Source organism: Chiloscyllium plagiosum, unplaced genomic scaffold (genome assembly GCF_037043375.1).
Source record: "Chiloscyllium plagiosum isolate Xiang-an unplaced genomic scaffold, Cpla_swu_hap1 HiC_scaffold_9, whole genome shotgun sequence".
Lineage (NCBI taxonomy): Eukaryota > Metazoa > Chordata > Chondrichthyes > Orectolobiformes > Hemiscylliidae > Chiloscyllium > Chiloscyllium plagiosum.
Genome location: NW_028270147.1, coordinates 42210912 through 42234310, shown reverse-complemented (window position 1 = coordinate 42234310; position 23399 = coordinate 42210912). Strand labels below are relative to the sequence as shown.

Here is a 23399-nt window from a genome sequence, read left to right as displayed (position 1 = left end):
ATATACGACTGATAGGAAAAGATACTTTCAGTGATCCCATATCCTTGCTGTCAAAGAGAAGATTTCTTCATAAGTTTTGGACTCTGCCAGAGGTTCCTGGTTTGAGAGTCACCTAATAGTTCAATAACTTTGTAAACTGGACACATGGCTGAAGGAGGTACTTGGTTTATCTGATATTAGACGACAAAATACTGAAGTCTATACGTTTAGTGCAGACCCAGCCTTGCCACTAGGTCAGTTATTACAGTACAACTTCAATATTGACATCTACACAGCAACGAGGAAGATTGCCCAAGTCTGTCCTGTCCACAAAAAGCAGGATAGATCCAACCCAGACAACGGCCTCCCTTTGTCTACTCCCAGTCATCAGCTGTGATGTTTCTACTAATTTTCTCAGCAATAACCTGCTTACTGACACTCAGTTTTTGTTGTGCCAGAGCCATACAGCTCCTGACTCATTACAGTCTTGTCCAAATATTCGCAGGAGCTGAATTCCAGAGGTGAGAGTGACTGTCCTTGATGTCAAGGCAGCATTTGATCCATGCATGGTATCATGGAGGAGAAAGTGAGGACTGCAGATGCTGGAGATCAGAGCTGAAAATGTGTTGCTGGAAAAGCGCAGCAAGTCAGGCAGCATCCAAGGAGCAGGAGAATCAATGTTTCGGTCATGAGCCCTTCTTCAGGAATCATGGTATCATGGAGCCCTGGCTAGAGTTAATGAAAATGGATAAAACTCTCCATTGGTTGGAATCATAGCTTCCACAAAGGAAGATGGCTGTGGTTGCTGGAGAGATTGGTCATCTCAGTGTGTATCATCGACAAGATATACTGCAGCAACTCACCAATTCCTTTGGCAATGCCTTCTGAATCCACAACCTTTACCACCTAGAAATACAAGGGCACTCCTTCATCTTCAAGTTCTCAAGGCACACTATTAGAAATATATTGCTGTTCCATCATTGTTGCTGGATCAATATGGAATTCCCTTCTTAACAGCCCTGTGGGCTAAACTTCACTCCAGAGACTGCAGTGGTTCAGGAGGCCAGCTCAATATGACTTTTAAGAGCAATTAGAAATGTATAATAAATGCTGTCTTAGCCAGTAACACCCACATCCCATAAACAAATCAAAAATGTATATAATTACCAACTTTTACATGACAAGAAGACAAAATTAGACTATTCAATTGCAAACTGTCATATTTTGTCCTATGGCAAGTTGAATGACCTGGTGCTTTTGTATTTTACATTCTTATTTATAAGTTTAACACTAAGACCTTTTTTTAGAAGTGTAATTCAGACAATGGAGGCATTTCAGCTACTATCAGGTTTGAGTACAGAAGATCAGTAATGTGAACGCAATCTCTTCAAATTGTACAATTTGGAAAGAGGAATACATGACAACAACTACAGAAATTTAGCAAATAAATGAACAAATGTGTAATAATTTTTAGAATGTTTCTAATTGTGATTAATATTTTTTTCTAGACTTGAAAGATGATTTTGTCAGTTTACAAGAGGACCCAGAGTTTTTATTATTAATAATCAGTGCATATGTTTTCATTATTTCCAGGAGGATGGGTAGGAGCAGACATTGGGAAGACTATGGAAAGATTTGACCCCTCTGACAATAAATGGGAAGTTATCGGTAACATGCTTGTCCCTCGGTACTTCTTCGGGTGTTGTGAAATGCAAGGCAAGGCACTATTTGCACAAATCTGACTAGTTTCTTCTTAGACTTTCTCATACCAAATGATTATTAAGATTGCTTGAGGTAGATGTCAAGATTGTACATGGTTGAATGATTTTAGAAATGTAAGCAATCTAGCTTCCATCTCTGCTACAGTACCGAAATATCTTGATCAAAGTCACAACTGACATCCTATGTAATTGACATAAGTAGACAATCCCTCTTCATTCTACTCAACCTCACTGCAGCCTTTGACCCAATTCCTCTCCACCATCATCTGGTTGAATGGAACCTCAGTCACTTTATTCCATTCTTCACTATCCACAGGATTAAATGCAATGGATTTTCCTCCTATTGCTGCAACATCATATCTGATATCTACAGAAGATCTGTTCTTGCCCCTGTGCTATTTCTCATCTAATGCTGCCCATGGCAAAATCATCCAAAAATATAATGCTGGTGTTCACATGTATTTGGATAATACACAGCTCTATCATACTATTCAACCAACACTAAATTGGTCTAAATTGTCAGACTGCTTATCTGAGATGAGCAGATATTTCTTTCAACTGAATATTGAATCATGTCAAATTTTGTTTGCGAACACTCCTGTAAAATGCCTTTAGACAGTTTACAATGTGAAAGCACATTATAAAACTAAGTATACTTCGTTGCATTTATTTTTGTATTTTATTCTTAACACATTGGACTGATGATTGAATAAAATATAATGACTTTTATTTTCACTTGTTTTCCCATGCTTTCTCCTTCCTGGTCTGAATCCCAATGGGTTCCTGCAGCAGCTCTCCCTGATCTCAATTTTTGTGTGTGCATCTTTTCAGTGTTAATTAGTAAGCTATTTAAACATGAAAATAATTACAGCAAATCTACACCAATCCACAAATAATTGCTTTTGAATAACAATTGCTCGTATTAGTGGGGAAGCTCTCATTTACAGACTTGGAAGCTTATGCAATATACATTTCCATTGATTTGACAGTCTTCAGAAAGAAAGAAATTAACTGTCAATACAAATCAGAAATATTTGTAATTGTTTTGTAGGTTTAATTTATGTTGTTGGAGGTTTGAGTGACTCAGGGTCAGAACTCTGTTCAGCTGAAATGTTCAATCCTCTCACAAGGCGTTGGACACCACTAGATGATATGAAGACAAAAAGAGCCTATGTTGGAGTAGCTGCTCTGAATGACTGTGTTTATGCTGTTGGAGGGTGGAATGAGACTCAGAATGCTCTGCGGACAGTAGAGAAATATTCACTTCAGGAGGTGGGTAATGTTTATTTGTCATTATAATTTATTTTCTAATAAAGTTGTTCGAAGGTTTTCTTGGTGAGAGCAATAACATCGAGGAAGACAATTTCACAATTCGACTGAAACTTTGAAATCAACTGGGAGGAAGTGAGGACTGCAGATACTGGAGATCAGAGTTTGGAGTGTGGTGCTGGAAAAGCACAGCAGGTCAGGCAGCATCTGAGGAGCAGGAGAATCGACGTATCGGGCATAAGCCCTTACTGATGAATGGTTTATGCCCGAAACATCAGTTTTCCTGCTACTCAGATGCTGCCTGACTTGCTGTGCTTTTCCAGCACCATGCTCTCAACTCTGAAATGAGCAGTTGTTCTGATGTAAGAGTTCCTTAGAAGAACTTAAAGCACTTGACTATCAGGGAGTATATTCTGCTGTCTGGACAAATGACTGGAATAGGTGAAAAAGTAGTTTGTTATATGTTGGGTTGTGGGACTACAGCTGAGATCTGACCAATCAGGTCATTGTGTTTACAAATCTAATAAATATTAACATCCTTGATATTGATTAATTGTCTGTGGAGAATGGATGATAATGTGCTTCTTCAATAAGGGCAATGTCACTGATGAGGATGTTGCCACCTTGGGAGATTGTGGTGTCCAGAGGTCTCTGTGGCTTCTGTGAAGTATTTTGTTTGCAGTGTGTGATAGATAAGTGGGAGTCCAGATATGGCAGTTGTGAAATTGATGCTGTTCAGTTATTCTATTTGAAGCAGGTTCAATGTTCTTTGAGCCTAATGTGTAGGTGCTGGGTCCATAACCCAGCAATTTAATGCACACCATGCAACTGTAAACTTATCTATGTTGGAGAAACATGTCTCAGCTTGACCAATCAACAATAAGATCCTGCCTACTTTCCCATTCACCACCACACATCTATACTAGTTGTTCCTCCAGATGATGGTCAGTGTACATTGCCAAAATATGCAGGCCATAAAACTTCTTCTCAGGAACTGTTTTGAAGGAAACAACTGCTTTTAAAAGTAAACTTTACATGTATAACTATAAAATCAAGTTGCTCAGTGATTTACTTAATGTTCTTCAAAAAAGATCAAAGTAAAATTACCGCTGGTTTGGTAAGATTACAGTAAGAAAATAGAGATTATCCAATACTGTTGTAAGTCTCTTTGTAATCTTTTTGTCTATGGAATCCTGGATGATTGTGTATCAGTTGACAATGGCATGATCTTGACAAGTTTATGTGTTGGTTTCAGAGTAGAAAAGATGTAGCTATTGCTTTGGAGAGCAGTGACTACAAGACTCTTATCCACAAAGACATTTTAGGATTGGTGTTCTTCAACTCTGAGATTTACGTACGTCTCACTTCTGGTCTCCCCCAACAGCCTTTCCAAATCAAATGATGTACTCAGCATTACTCTATCATTGGCTTTTTTTACGTGCTGATTTCAGGAAAGTGAGGCACGAACTCAAGAATCATCCCTCCCGTGTTGTTGGAATAAATGAGATGGGCCTGCAAGGATTCGAAGGTTAAGCCCCTCTCCATCCACTTAGGAAGCTGCAGAAATTCCTTATTAACTTAGTAGCCCACCGAGACCTGGGAAAGCAGGTTGCTGCTGGGAGTTGAGCATTTGCCACAAATGAGATTCTCCCTTATTTCCTGGTGGAACATGTTGCACTGGAAGGTTTTAGCTATCTTGTAATGATATAAAATCTGATGTAGTGAGCTGAGAGTTTTAAAAAAATTTTTCACACCCTTCCCCAACAATGCTCTCTATTTCCAGGAGAAGTGGTTTGAGGTTTCACCAATGAAAATGGCAAGAGCAGGTGTTTCAGTCATTGCTGTTAATGGCCTTCTTTACGCAGTAGGAGGACGGACATCAGGTAGGGATTCCTCAGCTCCTGTTACACTGGACTCCGTCGAAGTTTATGATCCTCATACCGACACATGGATAGAAATCGGGAATATGATAACTAGCCGATGTGATGGTGGAGTAGCTGTGCTTTAATGATTGATGATTTCCTTCTGATTTTTTATCAAAAAGATTGTAGATGAAGAAAATCTGTACATCAGATTGAGGTGTTATTTCAATTGGGATAAATAAAAATTTTGTAAGTTTGAACAACTACCATTGGGTTTCAACCTGATGACTCTGGCAACATTACATCCAATTTACAAAAACTTGCTTCTGTTACTTGTCTCAAATGTGTACGTTTCTATAATTTCAGTTGAAATAAACTTGATTTAACAACTGAGAGTTTCACCCCATCATTCTATACTGTCAGGGTACCAGGTTTTCATTTGACGTTGTGAGTTTATCCAAGTTCATGCAGGAAAATTCTCACAGCAAATATAAATAGTCCAAAGGCAAAACAGGTATTTGCTTAAAACCAGTGTTTTTCTTTTACTACAGTGCAGTTTAGAAAAACAAGAATTTGTTCTCAAGAAGCAACATTCAGCATTTCAAACATTTTAGAGTTGTGAATATGCTCAGTGAGGTTTTCCTTGAATGCAGCTGTGTGAATATTTCTAAAGTATGTGTATAGTGACCCAATATATTGATAAGTGTTGTCCAGAACTAACACACTAATTGGGTGGCTTTGCATATTACTGATAATACAGCACGTGCCAGAAGTGCGAAACAACCTGTTACCTGGAGGCTTTATGCACCGAATAAAACTGTACTTTACATATGGAATGATAAATACTGATGGAATTTTAAAAATATATATTTTCTTAATAAATGTATTTCAGCACAATAAGTAGTTTTGCTTGTGTCTACAAAAACAAGATTTTTAAAAAAAATTCAGATATGAAATGATAATATTTCTGGTTTTCTAACTCTTTTCACCATTGGCAACTATGTTAATTAAGCCTTAATCTCTGCAAATTGCCACCTCAGAATCTCTCTACCCTCTTTTTTTTTCGTCAATTCTTGAAATGACACTTTAGATTTAATTTTTGTCTCCTACCCTAATATCTCTCTTTAGGTAGCTGAATAATGAATACTATTGGACACCATTCCTATGAAATGCCTTACATAAATATCCGTACAAATTTGAAATTCAGTATCCAATATCATAGCAATACTTTAAGAATTATATCCTAATTGTATAATTTACTGCACTGACCTTTACATCATCCTGAATTTTTAAGCAAACCCAGTTTTAAGATTAGATTGGATTAGATTATTTACAGTGTGGAAACAGGCCCTTCGGCATAACAAGTCCACACCGACCCGCAACCCCCCCGACCCATTCCCCTCCATTTACCTAACACTATGGGCAGTTTAGAATGGCCAATTCACCTAACCTGCACATTTTTGGACTGTGGGAGGAAACCAGAGCACCCGGAGGAAACAGGGAGAATGTGCAAACTCCACACAGTCAGTCACCTGAGGCGGGAATTGAACCCGGGTCTCTGGCGCTGTCAGGCAGCAGTGCTAACCACTGAGCCACCCATACAAACCTGATTTGTGTGTGTTGTATTACTGCTGGTATTAAAAGTACTGTTGTTGCAGAGATTAATGGCCTTTTCAAATGTTGCATTCTTGTCTGATTACCATTTTGGTAGCTGTGTTCCCTAACTGGCAGTGTATATCTACAAACAACAATGCAGCACAGGGCATCAGAGGAACGCTGCAGCTCTTAAAAAATCTCCAGGCAAGTAGGACCAGCAAAGACACTTACCCGATTCAAAACAACAGCCTTTCCTCGTACTGCAGTTTTCAGAAATTTAAGTACTTTAAATCTGTTAAAAATCAGCATTGTGCATATCAACTTTAGAATTATTCATGTACTCACATGAATAGAGTGAAAAGCTTATAAAGTTGCTGCTGACGGCACCATCTTAGGTACAAAGGTACCTAGGTTATAGATTCTTAGAAATAAATTAGAATAAAAAGTCCAGCATCACAGACTTTCATGCCATCTTGGTACAGAAGGTATCTAAGTACAAAATCTTAGGAATAAATTAGAATAAAGAAATAAAATGTTCAGAACTCCAGTCCTTCCAACCAGACAGTATGGAGCAGACTTGGGTCTGCGCTGGGCCTCACCTCCAGATGCAGCTGGCCTTATCCCAGACATAGACAGTGTTGGCCAAGGATGGGAGGCAATAAGAAAGAAGATACATCCTTGTTAGAGTCAGAAGTGTGATGGAATATCCTCCATTTGACTGGAGGTGTGTACTGGGGAGCCTCCATTATCTGAATGTGATGGGCGGGCACTATTTCGTTCGGATAATCAATTAATTGATTAAATGCCTTTCCTCCGGGGCTCTGAGATTTTAAAGTCTACTCGCCGTTCAGGAGACTGCAGCAGCACACAGCGCGCGAGACCCCATTACCCAACAACTGCCACCCCTGACCAACTCCGCCTGCCCCATCCCCATCCAACACTGCCCCAAAGACTCCCTGACCCCTCCAACCCCACACCCATCCAACACTGCCACCCGCTCCCAACCCCATACACACCCACCCCCTCCAACTCCACCCTTATCCAAGAATGTTCCCCGCCCCCTTTCCAGGGCAACTGGACTGTACACCAAGATTGCTGTTGCAGCAGTTGCTTCTGTGGGGTAAGTCTCCAAATAGCATACACACACACACAGCTACACACAACGTTTTGACATATACCACCTTTGCCCTGTACAGAACAATGTTGGAGAGATTATGTGGAGGTGGAGTTTAGGGTACACCCCTGTATAGAACTCCAAGGAAAGTGTGGGGAGAGAGAGAGGGCAGGCAGACAGCCATTTGGAGATGGTGCCTGTTTAAACACTGTAAACAAAAGACACGATTAGTGTTGGAAACACGTCTTTGTTGTAATGTTTCCATCAGGACCTCGATCTCCTTCGGATAATCTGATTTTTGGATAATTGGTATTCAGATAATCGAGGTTCCTCTGTAGATCCAATCACACAAAGCTTTACACCATCCAAGACAAACTACCCACCACTGACACATAGTGGCAGAAATGTGTACTGTTTAGAAGATGCTTCTCTAACTGCACCTTCCCAACTCTTGTCCTTCTAGGTGGTACAGGTCAAGTGCAGCAGATGCAATGGAGCACTATCACCTCCAAATCTCCCTCCAAGTTGCAAAGCACCATAATATGAAACTAATTGTAAAGAAAATTGTAACCTGTATTCAAACATTTCAGAATTTTAACCAAGGTAGATGTATCTTTCTTGATATGGTCCACAGATTAATTGATTCATCACACAGAACAAGATAGCATTTTATTTATAACTTCAGCTCAAGCTTCTGATGTTTAAAAGGATTCAATCAAAAATGTCAAAACTGCAATTTAAAAAAAATTTCATAAGAACTGTTACACTTGCAATTTTTACATTGATGCTGAATTCAAGAAATACATCAAATGACCACACCAGTAAATGTGCTAGGATCTTTAAAAGGCCAGAATATGTATCCTCATCAACTTAATGGAAGTGTAGCAAATCTTGCAAATTCAACAGCAAATCCATATTCTCATTTACTGGAACATTTCAGATGCCACCACTAATTTTCAATGATCAAAATTGAATACATTCTACCAGACTCAAGACCATAATACAAATTAAATATACAGTGCAATTTATCAACATATATAGTCTTCAGTACAAAATGTACATTTAGACTAATTAAACTTTGAAGTGTTAAAACCTTGAACAGGGTTCTTCTGTTACTTTCCAACATAAGTCATACATTTCTCACATTAAAACGTACCAGAAATCTCTGCTAAGCTCAATACATGTGATAACTGCAGACTTACTGGCAGAGCTGATGCATTTATTCGGCAATAGGAAGTTCATGGATATAGTGTTGACTATAACCAAAGTGCTGATAACTAATTAGAGGCCAGGGTTGACCTATGCTATTACCAAAAAAAAGGTTATCAACCTCTCTGGATACTTAGAATTATATAGTTAAAAATCACAACACCAGGTTATAGTCCAACAGGTTTAATTGGAAGCACACTAGCTTTCGGAGCAACGCTCCTTCATCAGGTGATCGGCATCTCCGAATCATTAGAATTATATAAGTTTTATTTAATTGATTAGGTCAATATAGTTATCTGCACAACTGGTTCATGTCTAGGTATGTTGCTGACAAATCAAGCCTGCACACAAATGATTTATGCCACTATGTAACTCTACCATGTCCTGAAATGCAAACATCGGCCAGACTGTAATTTAAATTAATAGTTTACATAAAACAGCTAAAAAAAAGTCTTTAACCTGTGTGAGGATTGTAACTAGAGATAAAGAAACTTTAGACATGATCTTTATTCAAAATTCATTATATTTTTTTCTTTGTTAGGTCACAAAATTGATAGTACTTTTACATGTTCAGCTTGAACAAAAATATAGCAAAAATATGGAAGTTAAATAGAGATCTTTTTAATGGCGAGATTTTTGAAAGGTGACCCGAGTCTCTGAAATATAATGGTGTGATTAACAACTAATTCACAACATTTATGAGCATCTCTGCTACAATTTTATTGCAGTTTTTTTTAAAACAAAGTCCTTTCTGTTGCTTTAACGAAAGGAAAAATCTCTTCCCTTTAGATTTTATTTTTTATCTGGCAATAGCTTTTTTTCAGGATATGTATTTTTGATTATTAATGTGGCAACCAAGGAAAATGTTGCTATCACAGTCAGCACTGTTCGAAGAGCTCTGAGCCAACTTGGATAACCTTCAAGTAAGGCTAAGTCATAATGCAATGCTATACCGAGACCCATGATAATCAGAATTGTTGCTTCAGTCAGATTATCATGAAAGAGTAGGGCTATCCAGGCTAACAAAGAAGGAACCACACTGTTTCCCAGATTCAACCAGTCAGGTTTTGCAGGGCTGTTTTCTGGAATTGAAAATCCCCATCTTATTCCTCCAACAAAAGAGAGAATTGCTGCTCCATATGCAATTTGAGCAAAAGCTAGTTCAGGAAAATATGTCTCTGTTATGGCCATTCCAAGGGGAGCTGATACAAAAGGAATTAATCCACCATAGCAAAGATAGAGGGCTGGTTTGGGGCTGTTTTTCAATTCTCTGAAATCATATCGTAGTAAGTCTAATTCACGTTTCTCTGGTTCCTCTGCTTTCTTTATCTTGGATGCTTGATATGATACATGAAAATTGCTTGTCTGAGTCCTGAAAAATGTAGATTTTTGCAAGTACTTGACGGCTTGACAGCTCCTAAATCTTCTTTGTGTGCAAGGGCTCAATAAGTTATAGGACATGATGTTTCTTGATTCATTTGGAAACTGAAGTAATTTCTGAACCTGGAAAAACAGTAACAATTACTAAAACGATACATACGTATTAACTGCAGAAAGGTACAAAATTAAGCTGAGATATGAATATCCTGAGCACACAATAACATAACGTATAATGTGATTTATATTAGTGAACTAGGACACAAGATCTCTCAGTTGGCTAGAAGACTGGAATGCAAATTAAATTAATGCCTGCAGCATATGCTGAATTCCTTTCTCATTGGGATCTACCTTCTATCAACCAATGGCAAACCACCACTGAAATAAAACTGAAGAAAATGGCTTAGCATGAAACATCAGACACTGAGCCAAGGATCTGACTGCAGGTAGGGCATGAGTCAATAATTTGTGTTCTATAATATAGAAATGAATTCCACTCTATGAACTAAACTTTCTACCCTTTTTTTGGCAAGGACAAGGAGCTTTTTTGAATTACAAACCACGACTAATCATTTTAGGTTGTGGCTGTGGTAGCAAACAAAATTGTACATTGCTGTTTTTCAGGTTTTCTACACTTGGATTTGATGACGTTCAAAGGACTGATTGTCAAATGCACTGACTTGTTCTGCTTGCACTGGATCTGACTTTGGTGCTGTTGGAAGATAACTAGAAATGATCTAGGCAGGAAGGGTGTTTTTGTGCACCGTAATAATGTCATCATTGTTATTGGAATAGTGGAGGCTTTTTTTCTCTAAATTCCCCCTTTTTGCTGATGCTTCAGTCCACTGCCATTAAATATGATAAAAGTGAATGGCACAATCAAATGATTTATTCCATTAGATTGTGGCCATTTTGGACCTCCAAAATGACAGATTCACCTTTGCCATCATTCCTATTATCCTTCGAAAGTGCTAACTGTCAATGGATCATGAGTGCTACCATTTCATTCAAATGATCATTCCTCTCAGTGTGTGAACCACCATCACTAACTTATCAGATCTATCATGGTTTGATATCAACACATGTTTAACTATTCATCTTGGTAAAGCAGGAGTTAGTTCCTGATTGCTAATTGCTTTCCAACTTTAAGCCAACTTCAGAGTCAAAATGGCCATCTTGTTTTAAATTTGTGATTGAACTTGGAATCTTTGTGGGGTTTTATGCCTCATTTCCACACAGGACAGTGCACTTACATTTCAACATATGAATCATGAGTGGTTATAAAATTCTTCATTTCCCTAAACAATCTGCATTTAGAGGTCAGCTTTTACATGTAGGTCAATGATACTCAACTTTCTGCTACTCAATTTCACTATTACTTTCAAGCTCTGGACCACCAAATCCTGTACATGAGACTATTTCCAGGTAAACATCAAGTCAGTAGACATTGTTCCAGCTCTTACAAAAATGTAACGTCACTAAACATTCATTTTATTCGTTTACCTGATTGTTTGCTTTAAGTTGGATTCACATTTATTTTAAAGTCTATACAATAGTTTTCCAAAACATTCCATGATTTCAGAGCAACCCAACTATGCAATCATCTTCAATCCACAGCTTCACCATTGTTGCAAAGCTTCCATTCCACATGACAGTATACTCCAGGACTCTCCTCAAACCTCTCTTTCATGCCACAACTGCCCTTGTATTCAAAATCCTCCTCAGTACCCACTTCCAACTGCACTTTTAATCACTTAGTTTAATTTCTCTTCCACAGCAAGTACAAAATACCCTGTGAAGTAGCTTCTGAGTACTTGTTAGACAGGCAATGAAGATGTGCATTTATTCATTTGTAATGGTGTCTTTGGCTGCGTATATAAAACATTATTTTTAAAAAAAGATCCTTGCTAAGAGAGAACACTGACTTGAAGTAACTAATTTGTACCTGTGTAGACACATTCTCCTCCATGGAGACACAAAATCCATACAGACAATGGGACCACAGGAGGCTAGAACAGCTTTTTTCCACCTCATCAAGAAGAAGGATGGGTCATTTAGGAGTTGATGGTGGGGATATTTTAAAAAATTATTCACCCTGGCTATGAAACAATGGTTCAAGAGAATCTACATGAATTTTGAGTTAGCACTCTATAATATAATATTTTTACCTGGATGGGCTTTTGCGATGAAACTAAACCCTTCGAAATGTTTAACAGAATACCTGTCTGCTGAATTCTGACAATCTACATTCAGTCAGGTACATACTGAATTGACAGTTCAGCCTTTTAAAACTCTCATGCTCTACTGAAACCGAATTAAAAACAACAAAATAAATTAGTTCACCATCTCACTTGATCATAATACATGAAAGCAATTGTGTAAGTTAAGTATTACTGTTGAGATTTCAGATGCCGAGAGATTAGCAAATTCTTCAGTAAATAGGAGAGCAATAAAAATCATAAATCATCTTATAAATCTCTGTGAAGTACTCTTAATGAGAAACATCTGCAGCATGATTATTTTGAACAACTAATTGAAAACTTCAAATGTTCTTGCAATTACAAGAATTTTAACTGTTCTTCTTTTACCCCTCACCAATCCTGTCCATCCCGACACTAGTATATTTTTATTGGCTTAAATCTTTTGTACAATATTAACCATTGACCAGAAACTGAACTGCTGCAGCCAAATACCTAAGTTATCCCAGCAAATCAGAAACTGGGAATTCTGAGGTGGGTAAGTCACTTCCTGACTCCCCAAAGTCTGTCCACCATCTACAAGACACATTAGTGTGATGCAATACTCCATTTTTACTGGATGAGCACAACTTCAAAACTTAAGCAGCTAACACCATTCAGAACAATGCAGTCTGCACACTGCACCCTGTCCATCAACTTCAACATACACGCCTTCAACAATGACCCACAATGGCAGAAATGTGCAGCATCTTTAAAATGTATTGCAGCAACTCAACAATGCTCTTTCAACAGTGCCTCATTTGCCCACGATCTCCATCATTGGGAAGAACGTGGACAGCAGACATGTGGGAACACTACCATCAACAAGTTCCCATTTGAGGCGTACACCATCCTGTCTTGGAAAACTGTTCATTCACTGTCTCTGACTAAGGTTCCAGGAATTCCCCTCTTAACAGCATTGTAGTTGTATGCACTGCAGTAACTCAAGTAGTGCCTTGAGGGATGGGCAATAAATGCCGGCCTGTTAATGATGCCCACATCCCATGAAAAATAAAATAAAAAACTTTTGAACATGCCTTTCCAAAATGTATTTACTGTTCGAATAGATGATTTCTAATAGTATTTTTGCATTGGCTTATGATCCTTTGTGCTTAGCATTTATTTCTGCAACTTAATATGTACTGGAAATGTTAAAGATCTGCACACAGTACCCTGAAATTTAGTTTGTGTAGTTCCAGGAAATGTATTCTTGAAACAAGTTCAATACTTACTCTACCAGTTGTTTGCCAGCATCTTCTCACCAAGAAAGCAAACATCTTGCCACCTGCAAAAAATGAATTATCATTTTAATGTATGTCTCTATAATTAATTAACTGCATAGCCAGGGTGAAAGTAAAGGCAGTTTTTTGAAAAATCAAGTAGATATAGCTTAAGTGGTCTTTTAATCCTGAGAGCGTAACTTTAAATTTATATTTTGCCTGACAACAATTTGAATTTAGATACAGTATTTCAGTCCCCTGGTAGCAATGAAAAATTATAATTAACTTTGTGTATTTACTGGTGTATCTCCATTTTCAATTTTTATGCTTAAAATTGCAATTTTTATGCCGGTTTGCAATGACTAATTTGAACTGAACTCCTCCAATAAGAAAATCACATAGGAGCCACACAAGTGCTAACTACAATCCGCGTACTAACAGAAATTCATCACAATTTCCTAACTATAACGTCTTCCCGATTCTTTAAAGTAAAGCGACTCTACAAAATGCAGAAACATCGCTAAATGGTGACAGTACTTAGAAAATACCAGCGACTCACATGGTGCTTTAATGGTGCCCATTCTCCCTAATGCTATACACGTAAAATGTTGAACGAGGAGAATGTTTTATTCCCAAACTGGATTCAGTTCACAGGTGCAAAGCCCAAAACAAAACCAAGGAAAGGTGGTGAGTGACCTGTCCACCACCGACACCCTTTATCCAGAAACAACCAAGACGCTGCTATAAAATGTAATTCTTTGCCAAGCTTTTGGTTATGTGCCGTAAAACATCCTCGTGCTACTCTTGTGGCTGTATTTTTGTTTGGGGGGTGGGGGTGGGGTAAGTTTTCCTGTGAAACGCCTGGAGGCGGTTTTACTTTGTGAAAGGTTTTCGATCGAAAAGACAAAGGCGTTTTGGATGTGACCCTAAACGTGACTGAAGAGAAACTCGCTCTTACCTTCGACAGAAAGCAAGCGGCCGATCCCTGTTCCCTGCGAAATTAAACCCAAATTATTGTTGAATCCCTGTCACAGGCAGAGAAACCCTGTCTCAGACCAAGGCATCGCCTTCCGGGTCATGGTCCCTCAGTTCCGGTTCAGGAGGAGGTCACGGTAAGGTCACAGACTTTCCACTTTCAGGTGACAACCGGGAAATGCTGGAAAATACAAACCTGGTCCTTCAGCGTTTTGAAAATAACAATCGGAAATGTTGCATGTTCCCTTTTCCCCGCCTCTCTTTTGCTGGCTGTTACTATGACAGGCTTTCATTTTTTTTTATTTTCATAGTAGATTTTTGCCTGCTTTTCTTTCTTCCGACGTATTTTCAACATTGACTCTCGTGTCGCTGAGGAAATGATAAACGAGCAGCTGTCATTGTCTTGTCTGTGAGGTAAAGTCACCATAGTCCTTCCTGTCAGACCGCACGGCCTGCTCTTACATTAGAGAGAGTCGATTAGTCGTGGTTTAACCTGAGGGTCACCACGCTTGAAAGCATGACCTCTCGTTATAGAATCCCTCACCCTGAGAAAAAGGTTGTCTCTATCCGCCCTGTCTATACCCTCCGTGATTTTGTAAACCTCAATCAGGTCCCCCCTCAATCTCCTCTTTTCTAATGAAAATAAATCTAACCTACTCAACCTCTCTTCAGAGCTAGCACCTTCCATACCAGGCAACATCCTCGTAAACCTTCTCTGCACCCTCTCCAAAGCGTCCACATCCTTTTGGTAATGTGTCGACCAGAACTGTGCACAGTATTCCAAACGCGGCCGAACCAACGATCTGTACAATTTTAATATGACTTGCTAGCTCTTATACTCAATACCCCGTCCGATGAAGGCAAGCATACCATATGCCTTCTTGACCACTCTATCCACCTGTGCAGCAACCTTCAGGGTACAATGGACCTGCACTACCAGATCTCTCTGCCCATCAACTTTTCCCAAGGCTCTTCCATTCATTGTATAATTCGCTCTAGAATTAGACTTGCCTAAATGCATCACCTCAGTTGTCTGGATTGAAATCCATCTGCCATCTGATACTGTCTGTATCCTCCTGTATTCTTTGACAGTCCCTTATGCTTTCTGCTACTCCACCAGTTTTCATGTCATCTGCAAACTTGCTGATCATACCAACAGTGCCCTCTTCCAGATCATTTATGTATATTACAAACAACAGTGGCCCCAACACTGACCCCTGCGGAACACCACTGGTCACCTTTCTCCATTTCGAGAAACTCCCTTCAACTACTACTCTCTTTCTCCTGTTGCTCAATCAGTTCTTTATCCACCTAGCTAGAACACCCTGCACACTATGTGACTTCACTTTCTCCATGAGTCTACCACTAAAGTCCATGTATATGACATCAACAGCCCTTCCTTCATCTATCAACTTGGTCACTTCCACGAAGAACTCTATTAAGTTGGTAAGGCACGATCTCCTCTGCACAAAACTATGTTGCCTATCACTGATAAGCCCATTCTTTTCTAAATATAAATAGATCCTATCCCTCAGTACTCTCTCCAGCAACTTTTCCACCACCGATGTCAGGCTCACTGATCTGTAGTTACACGGAATATCCCGACTATCCTTCTTGTGCAGGGGGACAACATGAGCAACCTTCCAGTCCTCCAGCACTTCGCCTGTATTTAAAGATGCCACAAAGATATCTGTCAGGGCCCCAGCTATTTCCTCTCTTGTCTCCCTCAGCAACTTGGGGTAGATCCCATCTGGTCCTGGGGATTTGTCCACCTTAATAACCTGTAGCCTACCCAATACATCTTCCCTACTTATGGCAACGTGATCCAGACGAATCAAACTTCTGTCTCTAATCTCAAGATTCATGTTCCTCTCCTCAGTGAACACTAATGCAAAGTATTCATTCAGAATCTCACCCATTTTGTCAGTTTTGACACACAGCCTTCCTTCATTATCTTTTAGTAGACCAATCCTTTCTGTAGTTACCTGCTTGCTTCTTATACAAGAATAAAATGCTTTGGGATTCTCCTTAATTCTGCTTGCTAAAGCTATTTCATGACCCCTTTTAGCCCGCTTGATTCCTCGTTTAAGACTTGTCCTACTCTTCTGATATACCTCCAGGGCCTGTTCTGTTCTTAGCTGCCTAGACCTTATGTATGCTTTCTTTTTCCTCTTGGCTGGTCGTACAATTTCTCCTGTCATGCATGGTTCGCGAATCTTACTCTTTCTATCCTTTGCCTTCAATGCGACATGCCTATCCTGCATTATCTTTAACCTATCTTTGAAAGCCTCCCACGTATCAAATGTGGACTTCCCTTCAAATAGCTGTGTCCAATCCACATTTCCGAGCTCCTGCCTAATTTTGATATAATTGACCTTGGCCCAGTTTAGTACTCTTCCCTTAGGACCACTCTCATCTTTATCTATGAGTATTCTAAAACTTACAGAATTGTGGTCACTGTTCCCAAAGAAATCCCCCACCGCAACTTCTACCACCTGTCCTGGCTCGTTCCCCAGTACAAGGTCCAATATGGCCCTTTCCCTCATCGGACTATTGACATACTGCTCTAGAAAATTCTCCTGTTTGCTTCTTACAAATTCTACCTCATCCAGACCTTTGACGCTAAGTGTATCCCAGTCAATGTTGGGAAAATTAAAACCTCCCATCACCACTACCATATTGCCTCTACATCTTTCCATAATCTGTTGATCTATTGGTTCTCCTACCTCACACTCACTGTTGGGAGGCCTGAAATACAGCCCCAACAATGTAACTGCACCCTTCTTATTTCTCTGCTCCACCCATAATGCCTCACTACCCACGACCTCCATAGTGTCCTCCTTTAGCACAGCCGTGATATCATCCCTGACCAGCAATGCAACTCCACCCCCCCCCCCCCCTCCTTTTACTTCCCTCCCTGTCCTGTCTGAAGCGTCTATATCCTGGAACGTTTAGTTGCCAGTCATCATGCCCTTCCTTCAACCAAGTCTCTGTGATTGAAATAATGTCATACTCCCAGGCACCAATCCAAGCCCTAAGTTCATTTGCCTTACACACTATACTCCTTGCATTAAAGTAGATGCATTTCAGGCCACCAGTTCTCTTGCGCTTATCTGCTCTCTGCCTACTCTTCCCTTTATTAATGCTATCTTCATGATTCTTACAGTCTCCACCTCGCTGCCTACTTGTTTTCTCTTCTGGTTCCCAGTCCCCTGCCACATTAGTTTAGCAAAAACTCCCCCAAGGACATTGGTTCCGGTCTGGTTCAGATGTAGATCGTCCCTTTTGCAATAGTCCCACCTTCCCCAGAACCAGTCCCAATGTCCAACAAATCTGAACCCCTCCCTCCTCCACCATCTCTCAAGTCACGTGCTCATCCTGCCTATTTTATCATTTCTACGCTGGCTAGCACGTGGCACTGGTAGTAATCCCGAGATCACTACGTTTGAGTTCCTCCTCTTCTCTCCTAGCTCCCCGAATTCTTCTTTCAGGACCTCATCTCGTTTTCTACTTATATATCACTGTTTCTTCATTGTCATTGGGTCAAAATCATGGAATTCCCTCCCTAAGGGCATTGTGGGCAACCTACATAGACTGCAGCTCACCACCACCTTCTCAAGGGCAACTCAGGATGGGCAATAAATGTTAGCCAGCCAGCAGCAACCATGTCCCAGCAGTGAATAAAAAAATTGCACTCCTAATTAAATACAGGATCATTTTCAACCATTGAAGGATGCAAGAATGGGTGTCTGTAAATTTATTTTCAGTTTTGTACAATATGAAGCATCTTTAACAAAACAATAAATCTTAATAAAACCAATGAAACTTCAAAAGCTAAATGTCAATATAATCCAACACTATCTGCTGATACAGAACAACAGCTTTTATTGAGTGGTTACGTAATTATGATGAGTGTTTAACTTTTGCATGTGCAAAGCTGCAGAATTTTGAATGTTATTAAATATCAGTTAAACATTGAACTCTGTTTCAATAACAAATTGAGAAAGAGAAATACATAATGATTAAAAATAGATAGTTTTGAAAAATGTGAAAGTTTGGAGATGCTGCAGCTCAGTTTTCTTTAGTGAGGGGTGGCCAAGTCTGAGTGACTAGGTCAGTAGTCTAGTTACCGAGGAGTTGGAGCATGTTTTAATTCTACTAACCTTCTCCGTTAATGGTTAAAAAAGTCAGTCAAAACACTCCAAAATCTCACATGCTGGCTCTGATTTTAGGACTTCAGAGGATTCCAGATGCTAAGTAATTGCCCATTGGAAGTTTCATCTTCCTAAACAATTCCTGGGCATTGCATTAAAATGTCCGAGTGGTCCCAATGTGCATCTTTCAGGGTACATCCAGTCTCTCTATCTGGATAGCAAAAGAGCTAGACCAGTCTCAATAGTGAAGTGATGTGTAAAAGAAGGAACGTGTGTTACTTTGTTTTCTGATACAAAGAAAACCATCCTCATTTGCTTGCACAACCTGGCATACTATTTCCATTTTCTCCACAAAGTACATCCAAGCAGCTTTAGCATTACAATCATTAAAGAAAATGCCTGTTTCACCATTCAGGTTGATCATGACTGATCTGTTTATGTTTTGAGTTCCACAATCTCTCAGTGGCACAATGCCTCAGTGCTGCCTCAACGCCCCTGAGTTTGATTCAAGTCTCAGGCAATTGGCTGTGTGGAGTTTGCACATTCTCCTCATGTCTGCATGGGTTTCCTCCAGGTGCTCTCGTTTCCTTCCACAGTGCAAAGACCTGCAGGTTGGGTAGATCTATGGATAAATTGCCCACAGTGTCCAAAGATGTAGAGGCTAGGTGGACTAACCAGGGGAAATGCAGGGCTACAGGGATAAGGGAGGGAGGGGGTATATGTGGGATGCTCTTTGGTGGGCTGGTGTGGACTCGATAGGCCAAATGACATTCTATGATTCTCATCTTGCCAAACAAGAATCTGCTACCGCTGCATTTAAACATTACTTGTCCCTGCTTCCAACATCAGACTTCCAAGTCACACAACTCCCCCGAAAAGAAATCTTCTCATGGAGTCATAGAGATGTACAGCATGGAAACAGATCCTTCAGTCCAACCCTTCCATACCAACCAGATATCCTAACCCAATCTAGTCCCACCTGATTGCATGTGGCCCATATCCCTCCAAACCCTTCCTATTCATATACCCATCCAAATGCCTCTTAAATGTTGCAATTGTACCAGCCTCCACCACTTCCTCTGGCAGCTCATTCCATACACATACCACCCTCTGTGTGAAAAATTGCCCCTTAGGTCTCTTATATCTTTCCCCTCTCACCCTAAACCTATGCCCTCTAGTTCTGAACCCTTTCAAGTTTCACAACATCTTTCCGATAGGAAGGAGACCAGAATTGCACGCAACAGTGGCCTAACCAATGTCCTATACAGCCGCAATATCACCTCCAACTCCTGTACTCAATACTCTGACTAATAAAAGAAAGCATACCAAACACCTTCTTCGCTATCCTATCTACCTGCAACTCCACTTTCAAGAGAAAACATATGGAACGTTTCACGAATTTGCGTATCATCCTTGCGCGTGGGGCATGCTAATCTTCTCTGTATTGTTCCAATTTTAGTATATGTGCTGTCTCATCTAATTTTAAAACAGTACCCCTTAATTTTGGACTCCTGTGTAAGAGGAAGCATCTCTGCATACATCTCTTGTCAAGACCACTTATATTTTTATACGGTCTTACATGCTTCAGTCAAATCACCCCTTACTCTTCTAAACACTAGTAGAAATGAGCACAGGGTGACCATTAGACAATATACTGATTTCCGGTATCACTCAAGTAAACCTCCTCTGAACTGCCTCCAATGTATTTACATCCTTCCTTTAGTAAGAAGGCCAAAACTGCACATACTATTCAAGATGTGACATCATAAATGTTCTGTATTACGGAGGTATAAATACATTGATGTTCAACTTCTCTCATAATTACAGATAGCATCACGTTAGCCATCTTGATTATGTGCTGTACCTGCTCACAAACGTTTTGTCACACCCATTAGAAAACTTAAATCCATCACCACTTCACAATTCTGCAATTATTCTCCTTTTAAATCATACTCCAATTTTTCATTCTTCTTCACAAAATTAAAAGTTTTATATTTCCCCACATTTTACGACATCTGCCAGATATTTGCTCATTCACTCAACATATCGGAATCATTCTCAAAATTCCTTATGCCTTCATATTTTCCTGCATTTCTTGGTACAATCTGGGAAGTTAGCTGCCGTGCCTTCAATCCTGTCATCTTCATCATCGATGTAAATTGTGGAAAGTTGTCACCCCACATCACACCCCAGTAAGATTCCACTTATCACAACCTGCCAATCAACGATGTACTATGCATACTCTGTTTTCTGTCAGCCAGATCTTCTGTCCATGCAAATGTGAAGTTCAAGTCAGTGAAAGACAACCAGTGAGAAGGAATAAGAGAATAGCAGAAAATGAGGATCTCAGAAATGGGAAGGATTATTGAAGGATGATCTAAGATGTCAAGAGAGGGATTTGCAGATTTTTAAAAATGTCCATGTTTGGGATCAAAGAAGGATATGATTCCTGATTACAGGATATTTGTTCCGCCTCTTTTGCAGTGTTGTGTGCAGTTCTAGTGAAACTTGTAAGGATCCAGAAAGGATTTTCAAGCTTGTTGCCAGGGTTGGAGCTACAGGTAGAGGTTGAATAGCCTGGGGGTATTTTCCCTGGAGCTTCAGAAGCTGAGGGATGATCTTACAGAGGTTCATAAAATCATGAGGGGCCTGGATAGGATAAATAGGTAAGGTCTTTTCCCTGAGGTGGGGGAGTCAAAAACTAGAGGGCATAGGTTTAAGGTGAGGGAGGAAAGGTATATAAATTCATAAGATATAGGAGCAGAATTAGGCCTTTCAACCCATCAATTAAGGACAAAAGAGTAACTTGGGAGAGAACAGGGCCTCTCAAAGTTCTAGGAGAAAGTGAGGACTGCAGATGCTGGGGATCACAGCTTAAAAATGTGTTGCTGGAAAAACACAGCAGGCCAGGCAGCATCAAAGGAGAAGAAGAATCGACGTTTCAGGCATAAGCCCTTCTTCAGGAATTGGCTTATGCCCGAAACGTCGATTCTCCTTCTCCTCTCAAAGTTCTGCAAGGCAGCCTATGTGGGGAGCCGCAGGAGATGGGGGAGATACTAAACGAGTATTTTGCATCAGTGTTTACTGTGGAAAAGGACATGGAAGATATAGAATGAAGGGAAATAGATGGTGACATATTGAATAATGTCCATATTACAGAGGAGGTGGTGCTGGACATCTTGAATTGCATAAAGGTGGATAAATCGCCAGGTCCCAATCAAGTGTACCCTCGAACTCTGTGGGAGGCGAGGGAAGTGATTGCTGGGCTCCTTGCTGAGATATTTGTATCACTGATAGTCACAGGTGAGGTGCTGGAAAACTGGAGGCTGGCTAACGTGGTGTCACTATTTAAGAAAGGTGATAAGGAAAAGCCAGGGGAATATAGACTAGTGAGCCTGACATCAGTGATCGTTAATTTGTTGGAGGGATCCTGAGGGACACAATTTACATGTATTTGGAAAGGCAAGGACTGATTAGGGATATTCATCATGGCTTTGTGCGTGGGAAATCATGTCTCACAAACTTGATTGAGCTTTTTGAAGAAACAACAAAAGGGCTGAGCAGTGGAACGTGATTATATGGACTTCAGTAAGGCGTTTGACAAGTTCCCCATGGGAGACTGGTTAGCAAGGTTAGATCTCATGAAATTTAAATGCAGAACGTGCTCAAAGGTAGAAGACAGAGGGTGGTAGTGGAGGGTTACTTTTCAGAATGGAGGCCTGTGACCAGTGGAGTGTCACAAAGATTGGTGCTAGGTTCACTGCTTTTCGTCATTTATATAAATGATTTGGATGTGAACATAGGAGGTATAGTTATTAAGTTTGCAGATGACACCAAAATTAGAGGTGTAGTGGACAGCGAAGAAGGTTACCTCAGAGTACTACAGGATCTTGATCAGATGGGCCAATGGGCTGAAGAGTGTCAAATGGAGTTCAGATAAATGCGAGGTGGTGCACTTTGGAAAGGCAAATCAGAGCAGGACTTATACACTTAATGGTAAGGTTCTAGGGAATGTTGCTGAACAAAGAGACCTTGGAGTGCAGGTTCATAGTTCCTTGAAAATGGAGTCACAGGTCGGTAGGATAGTGAAGGCGGCGTTTGGTGTGTTTTCCTTTATTGGACAGGACATTGTGGATAGGAGTTGGGAGGCTATGTTTTGGCTGTGCAAGACATTGATTAGGCCACTTTTTGGAATATTGCGTGCAATTCTGGTCTTCCTATCGGAAGGATAGACAATAGGTGCAGGAGTAGGCCATTCTGCCCTTCGAGCCTGCACCACCATTCATTATGATCATCATCAATCAGTATCCTGTTCCTGCCTTATTTCCATAACCCTTGATTCCACTATCCTCGAGAGCTCTATCCAACTCTTTCTTAAACGAATCCAGAGACTGGGCCTCCACTGCCCTCTGGGGCAGAGCATTCCACACACCCACCACTCTCTGGGTGAAGAAGTTTCTCCTCATCTCTGTCCTAAATGGCCTACCCCTGGGGTGGGGGAGTCCAGAACTCGAGGGCATAGTTTTAGAGTCAGAGGGGAAAGATAGAAAAGGGCATTAAGGGGCAATGTTTTCACACAGAGAGTGGAATGAGCTGCCAGAGGAAGTGGAGGAAGCTACTCCAATTGCAGCATTTAAAAGGCATCTGGATGGGTATATGAATATGAAGGGTTTAGAGGGATATGGG

At 40.2% G+C, this 23399-nt stretch overlaps 2 protein-coding genes and 1 pseudogene across 5 annotated transcripts in view; 1 reads left to right on the top strand and 2 right to left on the bottom strand.

The window, feature by feature from the left end:
• ipp (intracisternal A particle-promoted polypeptide) overlaps nucleotides 1-5226 on the top strand; it is a 30906-nt gene extending 25680 nt beyond the window's left edge. For 3 of the 4 annotated variants that reach the window (XM_087990576.1, XM_043699142.2, XM_043699144.2), the window contains exons 6-8: nucleotides 1573-1695; nucleotides 2752-2972; nucleotides 4753-5226. In XM_087990576.1, coding sequence (XP_087846702.1) covers nucleotides 1573-1695; nucleotides 2752-2972; nucleotides 4753-4977 — 569 coding nt within the window. In that variant the 3' untranslated portion in view covers nucleotides 4978-5226. Of the gene's footprint in view, nucleotides 1-1572; nucleotides 1696-2751; nucleotides 2973-4353 lie in introns of all 4 variants that reach the window. The other variant, XM_043699143.2, reaches the window with a different exon arrangement.
• A 2965-nt stretch (nucleotides 5227-8191) lies between these two features.
• On the bottom strand, nucleotides 8192-14652 carry tmem69 (transmembrane protein 69). Its single transcript, XM_043699130.2, has 3 exons — nucleotides 14543-14652; nucleotides 13597-13649; nucleotides 8192-10253 (listed from the first exon to the last, which is right to left on the bottom strand). The coding sequence occupies exons 2-3, from the start codon at nucleotides 13639-13641 to the stop codon at nucleotides 9543-9545; spliced, it is 756 nt and encodes a 251-aa protein (XP_043555065.2). The 5' UTR covers nucleotides 13642-13649; nucleotides 14543-14652; the 3' UTR covers nucleotides 8192-9542.
• Nucleotides 14653-20089: 5437 nt separating this feature from the next.
• Nucleotides 20090-20202, bottom strand: LOC122554816 (U6 spliceosomal RNA; annotated as a pseudogene).
• Nucleotides 20203-23399: the final 3197 nt, after the last annotated feature.